Consider the following 17331-nt stretch of genomic DNA (forward strand, 5'->3'; position numbering starts at 1 on the left):
TATATTAGGCAGATTTGAAGTTTTGGAGATTTGAATAGTCCGATTTCAAATTTGGTGGGTGGGTTGATAGATTGGGGTAATAGTTTGAGGTCTTTTTTTACAGCGAGTAGGAGTCCTCCTCCTCTTTTTTTTTGTCTAGGGATGGAGAAGAAGTCGTGTGTGTTGTTTGGGAGCTGATTTATTAATACTATGTCAGTTTCCTTAAACCATGTCTCAGTTATGGCACAGATGTCAGGATTTTCGTCTAGGAGTATATCATTGAGAATGGGTATTTTTTTGACTATAGATTGAGAGTTAAAGAGAAGGAGGGTAAAGATTGTGAGGCCGATGAGTTGAGTGAGTGTGGTAAGAGTAATGGGTAGTAGTGATCTAGGGCATGGGCAGGGGTGGGTTAGAAGGGATGGTTTGGGTTTGTGATTGAAGTGTTTGAGAATTGGTATAGTATGGGTCAGCATGTTTTGAGGATGTGTGTATCTGTTGTGTGATGATGGCAATGAGGTGTTAGAAATTATGGTATGAGATAGTAAAGAGGAGGCAAAGTATACAAGATACAGGGAGAGGGAAGGTCTGAGAAGGGGCAGGGTGCACTGGGCAGGACCCTTAGTTGCGCTCCTTTGTCGCGAGACGTGCAGCGCTAGACGCCGGAGAAATGCGTCCTGCTTTTAAAGGTCCTCCTGGACTGGATGTGAGGTGTGCCGGGGGGGGGAGGGAGGTCCGTCCAATGTCGGCATCTTGGGATTGTGTGTGGGCAGGCCGTGGGTTCAGGCACGGACCCTGATGGGTCGCCCATGCCGAACGCTTTGAGCCGGTCGCGGTGGAGGCGAGGGTTGGGTCGTCAGCAGCGACGCGAAAGAGGAAGCTCAGGCCCTGCTTCCCACCTTTAAAGGTCCTCCCAGATTGGATGTGAGATGCGTCGGGGGGGGGGGGGGGGGGTAGTCCAATGTTGGCGTCTCGGGGTCATGTGCGGGCAGGCCGTGGGTTCAAGCTCGGACCCCGATGGGTCGCCCACGCCGAACGCATCGAGCTGGTTGCAGTGGAGTTGAGGGTTGGGTTGGCGGCGGCGAGAGAAATGAATAGTCCGAGCCAGTGTATCTGGTGCAAGATCTTTAATTTTACAAAAGGAATTTTAGAACTAGTTCTAAGAGACAGAGTGAGAGATAACTGAAACCAGAGAGAATTTAATCATATAATGATCAGTTCTAGAGAGAGAGAGAGAGAGATTGAGATCAGTCAAATGAATAGAAATGTTAGTAGAGGAAAAAACTAGATTTAGAATTTGCCCATCTTTATGGGTAATATTATTAATCCATTGGGTAAATGAAAGGTCTTCCATGGCTGAGAAAAATCTGGGCTCAATAATACTGTTAGGCTCATTGGTATGCAAATTAAAGACCCCCTAAGAGAATAATGATGATGAATCTTGTAGTCACTGGCTGTAGATGGGTGGAGGTTGATAGACTAGTAAAATATTAAATTGAGTTGCTTTATGAAACTAAAGGAAGAGAAATTCTACAGCACAGCTAGTTTGGTGGGATAATTCTCAGATTGTGAAATCATTAGAAAAATAACAGGCGCCCTTCCCCTTTTAATTTTAGGTGTTGACGCTAGGAGCCGTGACCAGGATGTGCGCCTGGCCAGGCAGCCAGAGACCCTTACCCCTGTCCCCGAAATAAACAGGCCACAGCTTTATTTAAGATAACAATATGAGATATAAAACCGGTACCCGGGCCAATACCTTAATAGCTCAGAAAAATCTGGGTCCATGCCCACCATCTGCCCACCACGAACCAGCAAGGCGGTGCACCCAAGGACCCCCCCCCCCCCCCCGCTGCATTTTCCAGCAAGGGGGCCCAAATGTACTGGTGTGGTACCCACCCTTTTAGGCGACATGGCCTTCTCTTCAGCCCCGCGGCTGACCCGCCTTTGCGAGGCAGCTCCAACCTGTTCAATAACTCCCCAATTGGCCCGGGTGCCTGCCATAGGCATGAGACAGTGACTACACTTGTCTCATGCTCTCCCAATACCAATGTCAGCTGCGGCCATCCCTGTGTCTGTTAAAACTGCCTTGATGGCCTCCTGAAAGTCATTGTTAAACAGGTCATAACCAATGTCAGACAAATGAATCTTGTCCCGCCAGTACTACCCCTCGCAAACATTGTTAGCCCACTCATGTAGTATCTGCCATCCTTCTATATGCCCCATCCACACCCCAATTTGCCCCTGACTCCATAGCGTCTGATTGTTGAATTTTATATGAGAGATAATGTCTGACCAAACAATGCATACTCCTGGGAACTACAAACTTAACTCAAGGAGGTCCCTTCTTGCCTACCGCAACAATTGTATGGAAGACATAACCCCGAGATCATTACCCCAAGGTGCAGAATTATGATGTTTGGGGCGGCCATGAATTCCCTCTTGGCCCGTAACCTAGGTAGGAGCTAGTCCCAATGCATTTTGCACTTCCCCATCCATGTGATGCACGCACCTTGGGCTACCAGCCCCAAATGTGGTCCATATCCGCGCTCGCAGGCCCTCTGGGCTGCCCAATGAATGAAGGAATGCCCCACGATCCAAGCCAGTAACAACTTAGGAGGTGCTTCTGAAAGCGGGAGAAAGATTTTTTAAGTTAGGTGCTGTGACGAGAAATGTGAATTCGATCTAACCTGACATATGAGTTCACTGCAGAGGAATACCACCTGCCTATCCATTGTATCACCTCTTTATCCAACCCGGCCTGGGCTGCGCTGATAGCAACCCTGATTTGGAAAGAACGGGTCCCAAAATTGCTCACATCCAATCCTATCCTGTCCAGGGCCAGCTTTGATACTGCTGAAAATTGGTACCTTGAAAGAGGGACTTGGTCCTCGTGAACAAGCAAATGGCCCCCCCCCCCCCCCCACCCCGGTTGGCCACACAATGAGCAATGCCTCTACATTTGTGACCAGGCACGTCACCTGATTACTGAGCCATCTGAGTGCCAATATTGTGCCCTGACCCATTTGATTGGTTTTTGAACTTGGGATGAGTATGTTCAAGATATGACCTGATTGCTTCACATTCTTAATAAGAATGCCCGTACCCCCTTCGTCCCACTTAGAGGCTGCCACCAACTCACTTATACGCAGTGCACCAAAGAAGGCGAGTGAAAAGGCAAGGCAAAATACAGGTTTCAAATTCCGATTCACATATGTCACGTAAAACATACCACAATTATACCAGCAAATCGTGTGTTATGGGATGCCTCCCATCCTTTTTTGTGCCAATTTGTCTGGCCCAACCCTTCATCATCTTTTTTACTAGAAATCCCTTTATTGGGTCACCCCAACCCTGGGCCTCTATAAAGAAGGCAAGCCCTGCTAACTGTTTTACAACTGCACCCCTAGACAATTCACCATCCTTTTCCCTGGATACATATGCCACAATTAGGTCGTCTGACATGGGTCTTGAGTCCTATCCATGCTGGTTTAAGAAGGAGCGTATTCTCGCATATCCCCTGTATTAGGCATCCCAAGTAGTGGGAGCTACCGATTATTGCAACAGGTCTAGTGTGGATGAATTCCAATCTGCCAAAAATGCTTCAGTACTGGTGTTCCGGCCTCGTCAGCCCCTGGTACCTGGTTTAAAAATAAAGTCCATTTAGCGCAAGACAAAGAATCTGCCACGCTGTTGCGCATTCCAGGCACTGACGCGTTCTAATTGTGGTGTTAATGCACAGACTTCTGAGCACCGCCTGCCTCAGAACTTGGCCACCCTGGGGCATTTTGCTGACTGCTTGTTCAGTACATAAACCATGGCCTGATTATCACACCAGAAAACTATATGCTTATCACGTAACCTGTAGTCTTAATGTCCGCCTGTAGTATTAATGCTACTAGTATGGGGAATAGCTCGAGGAATGTGATATTTGCTGTCAACCCCGCCTCGACCCAGGAGGCGGGCCATGGCGCCACACACCAAGCACCTTGGCAGTATAAACCAAATCCCTATTCTCTTGAAGCATCTGTCTGGATGCGAAGTCGTGGCTGGATATAGGGGACTCCTGCCATATGGACATGGCATTGTAATCACTCAAAAAGGAAGACCACAAACATAAGTCCTCCCTGATAGGCTTGGATATTCTGATAAAGTGGTGTGGTCGATGAATCCCAGCCGTGGCGGCTGACAACCTCCACAAGAATGCTCTTCCCATCAGAATCACCCTTTAAGCAAAATTAAGGGAACCCAAAATGGACTGGACCTCTCATAGTGTGAGCTTTTTGGCTCAAGTGGCCTGATCCAAGATGCCTTGCAATTTTCGCAACTTGTCATCAGGAAGTCTGGATATCATTCGCTCAGAGTCGAGCTCGATACTTAGAAAACGCTCAGTAGTGGCTGGGCCTTTGGGCCATCAGTATGCAAAGTCTTCAGCTACTCCTTGAAAAGCACAGAGGAGGCGCGCCGCAGTCTTGGCTCCGGCCAGACCAATGAACAGGAAGTCATCAAGGTAGCGGAAGATATTGTCTGTGCTCGTCACTCTCGCAGCTACCCAGTGCAAAAAGGAGCTGGATGACTCAAAATAGGAGCAGGACACGGAGCACCCCATGGGCATACACTTGTTGAAGTGGAACTGCCCGCGGAACTTGAATCCCAGCAGTGGGAAACAGGATGGGTGAACTGATAAAAGACGGAATGCTAACTCAATGTTGGTTTTTGCCATCATCGCCGCCGCCCTACCACACCTCCTCAGAAGGGATATGGCACTGTCAAATGAGTTGTATTGTATGGAGCATTCCTTTCAAGGCAGGTGGTCATTAACGGAGAACCCCATAGGGAAAGAGAGGTATGGAATAAGTCTGTACTTTCCTGGCTCCTTCTTTGGGACCACCACCATTTCGCGGAATGAAGGAGCCACTATTCTGCCCAAAGTGAGTTCCATGTTCAATTTGTCTTGCATGATCTCGGAGTAATGCAACTTAGAGGGGGCGTTCCCTGTACGTACCAGGATCAGTCCAGGACACCTGGGTTGTGACTCCGCACCAGTAGATGGAGACAGTCTAAAACTTGTGGGCGGAGCATATATGCCCCTGTGCCAGTCACAGCCCCTCAGTCTTACTCTGTCTCCAGTAGGTGGTGCAGGTCCGGTCACAGCCCTGTCGGGCCTGATTCTGGTTGTTAGTCAGGTTCGCTTTTTGGGTTTTATTTTCTATTAGGCCTATTTGGTTTTTTTCTGTAAATTGGGTTTTTTGTTTAATTTGGTTAATTTTAGTCCCGGTTGCCCTGCCTCCCTGGGGAGTTGAGAGGTCCTGAGGGGACTACCCTCCCCAGGTTGAGGCCGCTGCTAGGGTTGAGGACCCGGCTGGACTAGTAGCAGCGTCAGGGGTGACACCGGGGAGCCCGGTTCACTCACCCCTGCAGGACAGAGGGCTTTTTCAGTACCAGGGACAGCGTTTTCTGTAAAAAAAAAAAAAAAAAAAAAAAAAAAAAGTGTTTGACTTTTGTTTCTGTCGGCTCTCCGTTGCCTGGCGTTGCGCTCCCTCCCGTCCCGCTCGGGGGGGGGGGGGGGGGCGTCGTCGGCAGGGGGGAGGTCGCCGATTTCGCCGCGGTGATTTTTTTTTTTTTTTTCTTTTTCCTCAGCGCCCCTCAGTGTTTTTCGGCGCGTCCTTTGTTTTTCCCGCGATTTTCTCGATGCTGCGCGACTCGCAGCTGGGTAGTCTCAGCAGGGCCTGCGGCTCGGCGCGCGCGCGCGTCTCTCCCGGGACGGCCTTTGCTCGGCCTGCGTCCCGGGAGACGAGGGATCATCGGGGGCACCTCGGGGGACCCGTTCCTGGGTGGCACGATCGCCGTCGCAGGGGGGAGGGGCCCCTGACAGGCCTCCTGGTTCTTTCCCGGTTTCCGCGGGAGTGGCGGCCATTTTGTCCACCGGCCGGGTAGTCTCACGCGAAACGGTGGAGGCCTCGGTTTTGCCCCCTGAGCTCTCCCCGCAGTGGGGTGTGGCGGGGGAGGCCCCCTCGGAGGGGCCCCGGTCCCAGGGGACTTCGGAAATCGATTCTTCGGATTCGGACGAGCTCTAAGAGGATTTGGCGCTTTGCTGCGCAAGGTGCTCCGATATAGGCGAAGTCGGGGGGACGCCTCGCGCGCTCGGGTCCACCGGTCCCCGCCGAAGAAAAAGCCGGCCAGGAGGACGGCGAAGGTCGCCCAGGCCGCGGGCCGGAGCAAGCGGCTTCCGCGAGGGGTGCCGCAGGGCTCGGAGTCCGAAGAATCCGCCGAGGCGGACACGGAGGCCTCTGAGGAACCCCTGCCGGGAGCCGGGAAGGCAGCGTCAGATGGCTCCGCGCAGCTCGCTACGGGGAAAAGAGCACAGGCCGTCGATGGGGATGACCCCAAGGTGGTGCGTTTGTTCCTTAGGGAGGAGCTGTCGCCGCTTATCCCGGCCATTCTCCAGGAGCTGCGGATTGATGCCCCTCCGGTGGTGGTCCGCCAGGAGGCAAATATGGATCCTGTCCTGCTCGGGCTCACAGGGCCGGCGGTTGCTTTTCCTTTTCTTTTTTTCGTCCACGGATATCCTCTTCAAGGAATGGGATACTCCGGAGTTGGATTTGAAGGTCAGCAAGGCCATGGACAAGCTTTACCCTTTGCCGGAGGACGCGCTGGAGCTCCTCCGGCTCCCAAAGTGGATTCGGCGGTGTCCGCTGTCACGAAGAGGTCTAACATCCCGGTCACGGGAGCGACAGCCCTCCGGGATATTCAAGACCGGAAGTTGGAGGTTCAACTCAAAAAGATTTTCGAGGTCTCTGTCCTAGGAGTGCGGGCCGCCATGTGCACGAATTTTGCTATGCGGGCTAGTCTGCGCTGGGCTCAAGTCCTTCAGGCGAATGCAGGTCTCTCTGCAGAGGAGGCTTCTCAAGCAGACAGGTTGGAGGCAGCCATTGCCTATGGGGCCGATGCGCTCCATGATCTGTAGCGCACCTCAGCTCACTCCATGGTGGCAGCGGTGTCGGCGCGTCGTCTTCTTTGGCTGCGCAACTGGGCAGCGGATGGCTCTTCCAAGGCTCACCTCGGGGCATTGCCATTTAAAGGGAAATTGCTATTTGGCAAGGAGTTAGATGATTTGTTGGTTTCCCTGGGTGAGAATCCAGCGTTTAAGCTGCCGGAGGATAGGGCCCGTCCGCGATCTTCCTTCTCAGGCAGAGCCCGGTTCCGGGGGCCCAGGAAGTCCAGACCGCAAAGATCCTCTGGATCCTCATATAGGTCGTCCTCCTCGCGGAACGCTCAGTGGCAGCAGTCCTTTCGGGGCAAGCGTTTTGGCCGGCAAGGAGGGGCTCCGTCGGGTGCGGGGGCCAAGCCTTCACAATGAAGTTCGGCCGGCCCATCCCTCCTCGTGGCCTCGGCACGTTGTCCCAAACGTGGGGGCGCGTCTCTCCTTCTTTCTCGAGGAATGGGCCAGCATGACGTCGGATCAGTGGGTCCTCGACGTGATAAGACACGGCTACGAGTTAGACCAAGAAAGACGGCTCTTTCCGCCCCATTCTGGATCTGAAGGGAGTCAACAGATGCCTTCGGGTTCCTCATTTCAAGATGGAAACCATTCGTTCCGTGATCGCGTCAGTGCGCCCCGGCGAATTCCTGGCGTCCCTAGACCTCACAGAAGCATACCTTCATGTAGGCATCCATCTAGCATTTCAGCGGTTCCTGCGGTTTTGCATTCTGCGCAGGCACTTCCAGTTCCGGGTGCTCCTGTTCGGCCTGGCGACAGCGCCTCGGACATTCACGAAAGTGATGGTGGTCGTGTCGGTGCAGTTGCGGCGGGAAGGCCTGCTGGTTCACCCTTACCTCGACGATTGGCTAATCCGAGCGAAGTCTCAGAGTCTGTGTCGGCAGGCGGTGACCAGGGGGTTACAGCTCTTGCAGTCCCTGGGCTGGGTGGTCAACTACAACAGAGTCATCTCGAACCTTCTCAGTCCTTGGAGTATCTTGGAGCCCTTTTCGACACGAAGCGAGGCAAGGTGATTCTCTCTCAGGAACGGATATGCAATCTGCAGTCTCAGGTGCTACGTCTTCTGTCGCTACACCAGCCACGAGTCTGCGATTACCTGACGGTTCTGGGGTCTATGGCATCCACTCTGGCGTTAGCCCCTTGGGCGTTCGCTCATCTACGACCGCTGCAGTCCTCATTGCTTTCCCGCTGGAAACCGGTTTCCAAGGATTTTTATCTACCTCTCCCTCTCGAGGGTCAGGCGCGAGCCAGACTGAGCTGGTGGCGGGATTCCAAGCATCTCTCCTGTGGAGTGTCCATTCTGGTGCCCGACTGGACGGTGGTGACCACGGATGCCAGTCTTTCCGGCTGGGGGGCAGTGTGCCAAGGGAAGTCGGTTCAGGGTCTGTGGTCAGAGTCGCAGACCCGGTGGTCTATCAACCGGCTGGAGACCAGAACGGTCCGTCTGGCGCTGCATGCTTTTCTACCCCTAGTACGCGGACAGGCGGTCCGGGTATTGTCGGCCAACGCTACCACCGTGGCTTACATCAATCGCCAGGGCGGGACAAGAAGTCCTCTAGTGGCGGAGGAGGCGTGGCTCTTGATGCTCTGGGCAGAGCAGCATCTCAGCCATCTCGCTGCGTCCCACATTGCAGGAGTCGACAACGTCCAGGCGGATTTTCTCAGCCGTCACCGTCTGGATCCCGGAGAGTGGGAGCTGGCGGACGAGGAGTTTCTCTTCATCTGCAAGACTTGGGGAACGCCCCACATGGATCTGATGGCCACGTGGCACAGCGCAAAGGCTCCGAGATTTTACAGTCGACGTCGCGAAAGGGGCGCAGAGGGAGTCGACGCGTTGGTGCTTCCCTGGCCGGCGGATGTGCTTCTGTATGTGTTCCCACCGTGGCCCATGATCGGCAAGATTCTGCGGCGCATAGACTTGCACCCGTCCAATGTGATCATGGTGGCGCCGGAGTGGCCGCGCCGTCCCTGGTTTGCGGACTTAGTCCAGTTGTCGGTGGCCGCCCCCCTTCGCCTTCAGGGGTTCGCGGGGCTTTCTTCGGCAGGGCCCCGTCTGTTTGGAGGATGCGGATCACTTCTGTCTCGCGGCATGGCTTTTGAGAGGTACCGGTTGAAAAGAAAAGGCTACTCGGATGCGGTCGTTACTACGTTGCTGAGATCCCGAAAACAGTCTACTTCCCTGGCTTATGTTCGGGTCTGGGTAGTTTTTGGGGAATGGTGCGTGGAGCGGGGTCTGAATCCCACTTCCGCTTCTATTTCTGATATTTTGGCGTTTCTCCAGGCGGGACTCGCCAAAGGTTTAGCGTGCAATTCCCTTCGGGTCCAAGTGGCGGCGCTTGGGTGCTTGCGAGGTGAGGTCCGGGGAGTCTCTCTGGCTCTCCACCCAGATATCTCCCGCTTTCTTAGGGGGGCTAAGCACCTCCGTCCTCCGTTGCGGCCCCTTGCCCGTCTTGGAACCTCAACTGGGTACTCTCAGCCTTATGCTCAGCGCCGTTTGAGCCCCTGAAACGTTCTATGCTCAAGGATCTCACGTTGAAGACCGTATTCCTGGTGGCGATTGCATCAGCCCGTCGTGTTTCAGAATTACAGGCGTTGTCCTGTAGGGAGCCCTTCTTGCGCATCTCCGATTCGGGGGTTTCCTTGCGGACGGTTCCCTCCTTCCTTCCTAAGGTCGTGTCGTCGTTCCATTTGACTCAGTCGATTGAACTTCCCGCTTTCATGTTTGGGGAGTCTTCGGACCCGAAAACGAAAGACTTGAGAAAACTAGATGTGCGGAGGTCCCTTCTTCGCTATCTAGAGGTTACTAATCCGTTTCGGGTGACGGATCATCTGTTTGTGTTGACTTCGGGTCCAAAGAAAGGTGCTGCGGTGTCCCGCACGACAATTGCCCGTTGGCTCAAGGAAGCCATTGGTTCTGCGTATCTTCTGCGTGGAAAATCGCCGCCAGTGGGTCTTCGGGCTCATTCGACGCGGTCTCACGCTGCGTCTTGGGCGGAATCTTCTCAGGTGTCGCCTCAAGAGATTTGCAGGGCGGCTACCTGGAAGTTGTTGCATACCTTCTTTAAACATTACCGGTTGGATGTTCAGGCTACTGAAGCTGGGGGTTTTGGAGAGAGGGTACTCCGAGCGGGACTCTCTGCTTCCCACCCTCGGTAAGTTAGCTCTGGTACATCCCAGGTGTCCTGGACTGATCCTGGTACGTACAGGGAAAGGAAAATTAGTTTCTTACCTGATAATTTTCGTTCCTGTAGTACCAAGGATCAGTCCAGGATCCCGCCCACAGTGCTGCGCTATAGTAATGGAGAGTCCGCTCTTTATTGTTTCTTTCACTACGCTAACCCTTCTTGAGTTGCTCTCCCGGTTTGGGAGTCTGGTTTCGGTAGGGGTGTTGGATTTCTTTCGTTTCCCTACCAAGTTTGTATGGTTAGTTATGGTTGCCTTTTTGGCTTTTGTCTACTTTGACATTACGTATGACTGAGGGGCTGTGACTGGCACAGGGGCATATATGCTCCGCCCACAAGTTTTAGTCTGTCTCCATCTACTGGTGCGGAGTCACAACCCAGGTGTCCTGGACTGATCCTTGGTACTACAGGAACGAAAATTATCAGGTAAGAAACTAATTTTCCTTTGTTAGCCACCGAGTTGCAAAAATGGCCTTGGTAAGGGATTCTAAATCCGTCCAGGAAAATCTGTTCAATCCTGATCGTCTCGTCTTGCCAGAGGGGTATAAGGCCAACTAGTCCAGCATTCGGTCCAGTCTGATTAGTGAGGGAGCCTTCTGAAATCCCTGAGCGTCATTGCCCAGGGGCAGAACTCCCAGTCGCTGCTTTCTTGATACATTTGGTTGCCAGATGGGGAGCTGTTCAAACCAAGCAAATGTGCTTGAACTTGCAATCCTTGAAGGAGCCAGTATGACTTGATGAAGCTCCAGCAAGTATTGCTCGGAATATTCACAGACCCGACTGGAGCCACTGTTGAGGTGGCAGGTTTCTTCGACATTTGACCCCAGCCACCTGTGTCGACTGCCTTATTCATCATTTGCTTTAGCCAGAGACTTATGTCCTGCGTGCCCCAAGACATGAATTGATTTTCCTCCACCGAGTCCCGGAAACGCTCATCATAGTTCAGCCAGGCCCACCCTTCGTATTCCCTATAAGCCTCGAAGATGGTGTTAGCATAACTGAGCATGGGGCCACTTTGTGATGGATCTTCCAGGGTAACAACACTCATCATTCTGAGGAAAGCTCGCACCCAGTTTACAATGTTCCATGGAATCTTCGTGTCACTGCCTGGTGAAGGATTGTTGTTCTTGCCCTTTCTCTTCTCGCATGGCCTCCGCCTTCCTTCCATCAGCCAGAAGATGTCAATGTATCGCTGTTTCCTTATCTTCCTGCACAGTGACCTAGACACACTCTCCTACAACTGGGATAAACTTGTTAGCACCAGAGAGCCTCTTGTCACCTCTTCCCTGGATGTACACAACTTCACTGAGCGGTCCTCATCCGAATTGGAAGTCGAACTACCAATTCGGATGAGGACCGCTTAGTGAAGTTGTGTACATCCAGGGAAGAGGAGACAAGAGGCTCTCTGGTGCTAACAAGTTTATCCCAGTTGTAGGAGAGTGTGTCTAGGTCACTGTGCAGGAAGATAAGGAAACAGCGATACATTGACATCTTCTGGCTGATGGAAGGAAGGCAGAGGCCATGCGAGAAGAGAAAGGGAGATGGAACTGTCTCCGTGCTTCCGTTTTACCTTCCTCTTTTTCTTCGCCGCTTGCACCCCACCCCCCAACCCCAGGACACAGTGAAGAGGAGCCCACCCCTCCCGACAACTCACCCTTTGGTTGCTCTGAGCTCTGCTCTGCTCCGCAGCTTCTGCCTCTGCAGAGGCTGCCTTTGTCATTCTCTGGCTGTTGTCTGGACCTTCACACTGGGTGTTGGTAGCAGTGGTACTTTCTTGGCACTGTACCTCTGGTTCCTCATGCTGGTGGGTGATGGCTTCACTTCCAACTCTTGGCATCGGTGTCGCACTGCTGCTGCTTGCCGCCGAGGTGCCGTCCGATCTCTGTCAACCATCCTATGTGGAGTGCTGCTGTTTGGCCATGGGTATGGTTGGGCCATATAAAAAAGAGGAAGTCTTGTGGTCGGTTGTTTGTCAGTCTTTGGTTGTTTTTTGTTCTCTCCCCTTCTGTTATGTGTTATCCCTATTCCTTAAAGGGCGTGGACATTTAGGGATAGATTTTCAAAGGGTTACACGCGTAAGATACGTGCGTAACCCCCCCTGAAAACCTATCCCAAGCCTATGCAAAATAGGCTCGGCGGCACCCACAAGCCCCAGGACACGCGTATGTCCCAGGGCTTTCAAAACTGGACGGTCCGGGGCGGGGCCGGAGGTGGGGCGGCAGTCCAGGGGCATTCCCGAGTCCTCCGGCACAGCGGCCGTGCCGGAGGTTCGTGCACCGGCAGCTGGCTGGGCGTAACTCAGCGAAATAAGGTAGGGGGGGATTTAGGTAGGGCTGGGGGGGTGGGTTAGATAGGGGAAGGAAGGGAAAGGTGGGGGGGGGGGGGGAGCTAAAAAAAAGTTCCCTCCAAGGCCGCTCTGATTTCTGAGCGGCCTTGGAGGGAACGGGGAAAGTCATCGGGGCTCCCGTTGGGCTCCGCGCATGCAAGGGGGTGCACAAGTGTGCACCCCCTTGCGTGCGCCAACCCTGGATTTTATAACATGCATGCAGCAGCGCGCACATGTTATAAAATTGGGTGTACATTTGTGCGGGCCAGGTAGCGTGCACAAATGTACCCCGGGTGCGTAATATTAAATATCTGCCCCTTAATGAGTAGTAAGGGAATTTTCTGTCCAAAACAAACATGATAAAGTTTTTGAAATGTTCTCAATTGGACTGGTTAATATCTGTTCTGTGCTTTGTTATAGAAATACTGAGTTGTTTTTGAGCTGAACCACCTCTAAGTAGTGGTGATGATGTCACCAAGGAAAACTATGTTCTCTGCCTCCATCTGCTGGAAGAGGCACATAACCCACTTGTCTTGACCAGACTAGTGTCATAGGATTTATGGAAAGAAAATTAACAGGTTTAAATTTCTCCTTCTCCCGACCTTTATTTCTCACTTTCTTATTCCTGTTTTACTTGACTTTTGTTTCATATCCATAGCTAATATCACTGTACATTAAAGACATAATAGTTTATTACAGAAAATGCCATATGAATTGAGAAAACTTTAACAACTGACTTTTTCCCTCTACCAATATTGTAACCAATATTATATTTTTGTTCAGGGAATCTCATGGTGCTCAGGCCTTCAGCAGCTGCAGCACTCAAGATATCAAGATGTTCCTAAACAAAAACCAAATGAACTGTCTTCTGAACAGTCCAGCCCTTGGTAGACAGTACCGTAAATCTCAGTGCGGCAACAAAATAGTGGAGGAAGGAGAGGAATGTGACTGCGGCACACAAATAGTTAGTAATTGGTGTTAAACTGTTTTATGAGATGATAATCATCTTCTAAAAATGCCTGATATGTAACAAGACTCCAAACAGAAGCAAAAAAACATCAAATATCCATACTCAAAAGACAAAAAAAAAAAATGGTGGTCAAAAATTTTAAATAATTGATAGATCAAAACATAAATGCACCTTCTAGAATATTAGATGCATAAAAGATCACAGTATGATGGGAAACAGCAATTCACAGAACAATAAGTTCATATGCTTCTAAGTAATAATCATCAGTTCACCTTTTTAATGTATTAGATATGTGCATCAAATTTGTCCATATTATAACAATAAGCAGATACTAATATTTACCAAAGTGATATTTAATGTTGTCAGAAGACAAACAGATTGGCGTCTTACAAAAAGGATATAACTCTAGTGTACAGACAGGTGACTAGAAAACAAGTGGGTAATGCACCTCTACCAGCAGATGGAAACGAAGCAAAGCTGAATCACACTGGTTGAATGTCAGAAAACAATGTGTTATGGTAAATGGAACTTACTCTAAAGAGAGAATGGTGATGAGCGGAGTGCTGCAAGGGTCAGTGTTGGGACCAGTCCTGTTCAATACCTTTGTGAACGACATTGCGGACGAGGTAGAAGGTAAGGTTTGTCTATTTGCGGATAATACTAAGATCTGGAACAGAGTGGACACGCCGGAAGGAGTGGAGAGAATGAGACGGGATTTAAGGAAGCTCGAAGACTGGTCGAAGTTATGGCAGCTGAGATTCAATGCCAAGAAGTGCAGAGTCATACATATGGGCGGTGGAAATCCAAAAGAATTGTATTTGATGGGGGTGAAGGGCTGATGTGCACGGAGCAGGAGAGAGACCTGGGGGTGACAGTGTCTAACGATCTGAAGTCGGCGAAACAGTGTGACAAGGTGATAGCTAAAGCCAGAAGAATGCTGGATTGCATAGAGAGAGGAATATCGAGTAAGAAAAGGGAAGTGATTATCCCCTTGTACAGGTCTTTGGTGAGGCCTCACCTGGAGTACTGTGCTCAGTTCTGGAGACCGTATCTCCGAAGGGACAGTGACAGGATGGAGGTGGTCCAGAGAAGGGCGACCAAAAAGGTGGATGGTCTTCATCGAATGACTTATGAGGAGAGACTGAAGAATCTAAATATGTATACCCTGCAGGAAAGGAGGAGCAGGGGTGATATGATACAGATGTTCAGATACTTGAAAGGTTTTAATGATCCAAAGTCAACGACAAACCTTTTCCGTTGGAAAAAAAATCAGCAGAACCAGGGGTCACAATTTAAAACTCCAGGGAGGAAGACTCAGAACCAATGTCAGGAAGTATTTCTTCACGGAGAGGGTGGTGGATGCCTGGAACGCCCTTCCGCAGGAAATGGTGAAGACCAAAACTGTGAATGATTTCAAAGGGGCGTGGGATAAACACTGTGGATCCATAAAGCCTGGAGGATGGGAATGAAGAGAAGAGGTATGGGGGTGGCTTGTAGGAATAAACACTGTGGATCCATAAAGCCTGAAGGACGGGAATGAAGAGAAGAGATATGGGGTGGCTTGTAGGAATAAACACTGTGGATCCATAAAGCCTGGAGGATGGGAATGAAGAGAAGAAGTATGGGGGTGGCTTGTGGGAATGACGGCTACTACCTGGTGATTAATGCCCTTATTCAATAAACATTCACATAGGGGTAGATTTTCAAAAACGGCGCGTTTGTGTACTTTTGCTGGCGCATCAGGCGCAAGCAAAAGTACGCGGGATTTTAGTAGATACGTGCGAAGCCGCGCATATCCGCTAAAATCCTGGATCGGCGCGCGCAAGGCTATCGATTACGTATAGCCGGCGCGCGCCGAGCCGCGCAACCTACCCCCGTTCCCTCCGAGGCCGCTCTGAAATTGGAGCGGCCTCGGAGGGAACTTTCTTTTGCCCTCCCCTCACCTTCCCCTCCCTTCCCCTACCTAACCCACCCGCCCGGCCCTGTCTAAACCCCATCCTTACCTTTGTCGGGGGATTTACGCCTCCAGGAGGGAGACGTAAATCCCCGCGCGCCAGCGGGCCGCTAGCGCGCCGGGAGGCAACCTGGGGGCGGGTACGGAGGGCGCGGCCACGCCCCCGGACCACCCCTGGCCGTAACCACACCCCCGGACCCGCCCCCAAAACACTGCCGACACGCCCCCAAAACACCGCGCCGACCGGGCCTGGCCCCCAACACGCCCCCCTCGCCAAACCCCGGGACTTACGCAAGTCCCGGGGCTCTGTGCGCGCTGGTGGGCCTATGTAAAATAGGCCCACCGGCGCGCAGGGCCCTGCTCGCCTAAATCCGCCCGGATTTAGGCGAGCAGGGCTCTTAAAATCCGCCCCATAGTTAATGAAACTCCAACATTGCTCTCTGCTTCAATGGCAAGAGGAAATGTGGAAAAGATTTCATACAGGCAACAACCAACAAGGTAGGACAGTCTGGGAAAACAAATAAACGTGGGAGTAGCTTGCTTGTTGCGACGGTTACTACCCCAAACCAATTAAGTCTGACACTTCACTTTCAATGCATATACAGCATACATCTCTGCTTCAATGGCAGGGGGGAATGAAGATAAGAGGATTTACATTCAGACAACAACCAACAAGGACTGACTTGCACAGTCTGGGTAAACAAATAAGCGAGGGAGTAGCTTGCTTATTGTGGCGGTTACTACCCCTAACAAATTAAGCCTGATACTTCACTTTGAATGCTTCACTGCTTCAACTTCACTTTGAATGCTTCACTGCTTCAACGGCAGGAGAAATGAAGAAATAGGATTTACATCGAGCCAACATCTCACAAGGCATTGATCTGAGCAGTATGAGTATACAAACATCGGGGTAATTTGCTCAATATGACGATTACTACCCTCAAACATTAAGCCTTATACTTCACTTTGATACAGCTCCAACACTGCTCTCTGCATCAGTGGCAGGGGTGGAAGTAAATTAGAATAAAAAAGCTACCAATAAGGGCCCTGAAAAAATAAGTATGAGAAAATAAGGGTGAAAGCTTTCTGGGCAGACTGGATGGGCTTATTGGTCTTCTTCTGCCGTCATTTCTATGTTTCTATATACCCTTGCAGTGACATCAGGCCACTACTATTCTCCATCTCCAGCTGATAGTGGATGTGCATCTCCCTACTAGGGATTACTTTAAATTTTAAAAGGAAAAAAGGAAATTTAATTTGCCCTGCGCTCCTGTGGTGATACCTTATGGTCCCTCCCTCAGTTGAGAATTACTGAGGTTATTTCCGTGGTCCCTCAGATGAGTGCTTTGGTCCGGTAGTTGGTTTTTCAACTGGCGTGGACTTCACTGTAAAAAAAAACCAAAACAGCTGAAAGGCAAGCGGGTGCAGGAAGCTGAGTGCAGTGGTGAAGGTTTATGCTCTCTTTCCCCACAGCCGGAGACTGATCTTCTACTCAGCTGGGATGGGCTGAGTGCAGGTAAAGGGTAATTTAAAAATAATGATAAAGAGAAGGGGAGTTGAATATATATATATATATTTATTTATTTATTTATTTATTTAAAGGCTTTTATATACCGATATTCATGTACTGATACATATCACGTCGGTTTCATAGAACCAAAGTTGGAAATTACATCGAACAAGAGGTTGCAAATAACAGGGCAAATAACAGGGCTAACTTGTAAGAGATTATAGAAAAGGTGAGAACGATTTAAAATTATTATTACAAAAAATACATAGTAAATAACAGTCAAGCTCGGATTAACGAAAGCCTTCTTAAGCCAGGGTGCATATTTTAGTCCAATTAACTGGCGAAATTATGGTTACGGCATCATATATCTGGCGTGGAGTAAGAAAAGCGTAAGAAAAGCGTAAGAAAAGAAA

The 17331-nt window shown here is 50.8% G+C and overlaps 1 protein-coding gene across 2 annotated transcripts in view; it reads left to right on the forward strand.

Annotated features, from left to right (window-relative positions):
- The window catches only part of LOC115092719 (disintegrin and metalloproteinase domain-containing protein 9-like), a 506232-nt gene that overhangs the window by 267595 nt on the left and 221306 nt on the right, over positions 1-17331 (forward strand). For both annotated transcript variants that reach the window (XM_029603960.1, XM_029603961.1), the window contains one exon: positions 13268-13448. In XM_029603960.1, coding sequence (XP_029459820.1) covers positions 13268-13448 — 181 coding nt within the window. The remainder of the gene's footprint in view (positions 1-13267; positions 13449-17331) is intronic.

The sequence above is a fragment of the Rhinatrema bivittatum genome, chromosome 5 (genome assembly GCF_901001135.1).
Source record: "Rhinatrema bivittatum chromosome 5, aRhiBiv1.1, whole genome shotgun sequence".
NCBI lineage: Eukaryota > Metazoa > Chordata > Amphibia > Gymnophiona > Rhinatrematidae > Rhinatrema > Rhinatrema bivittatum.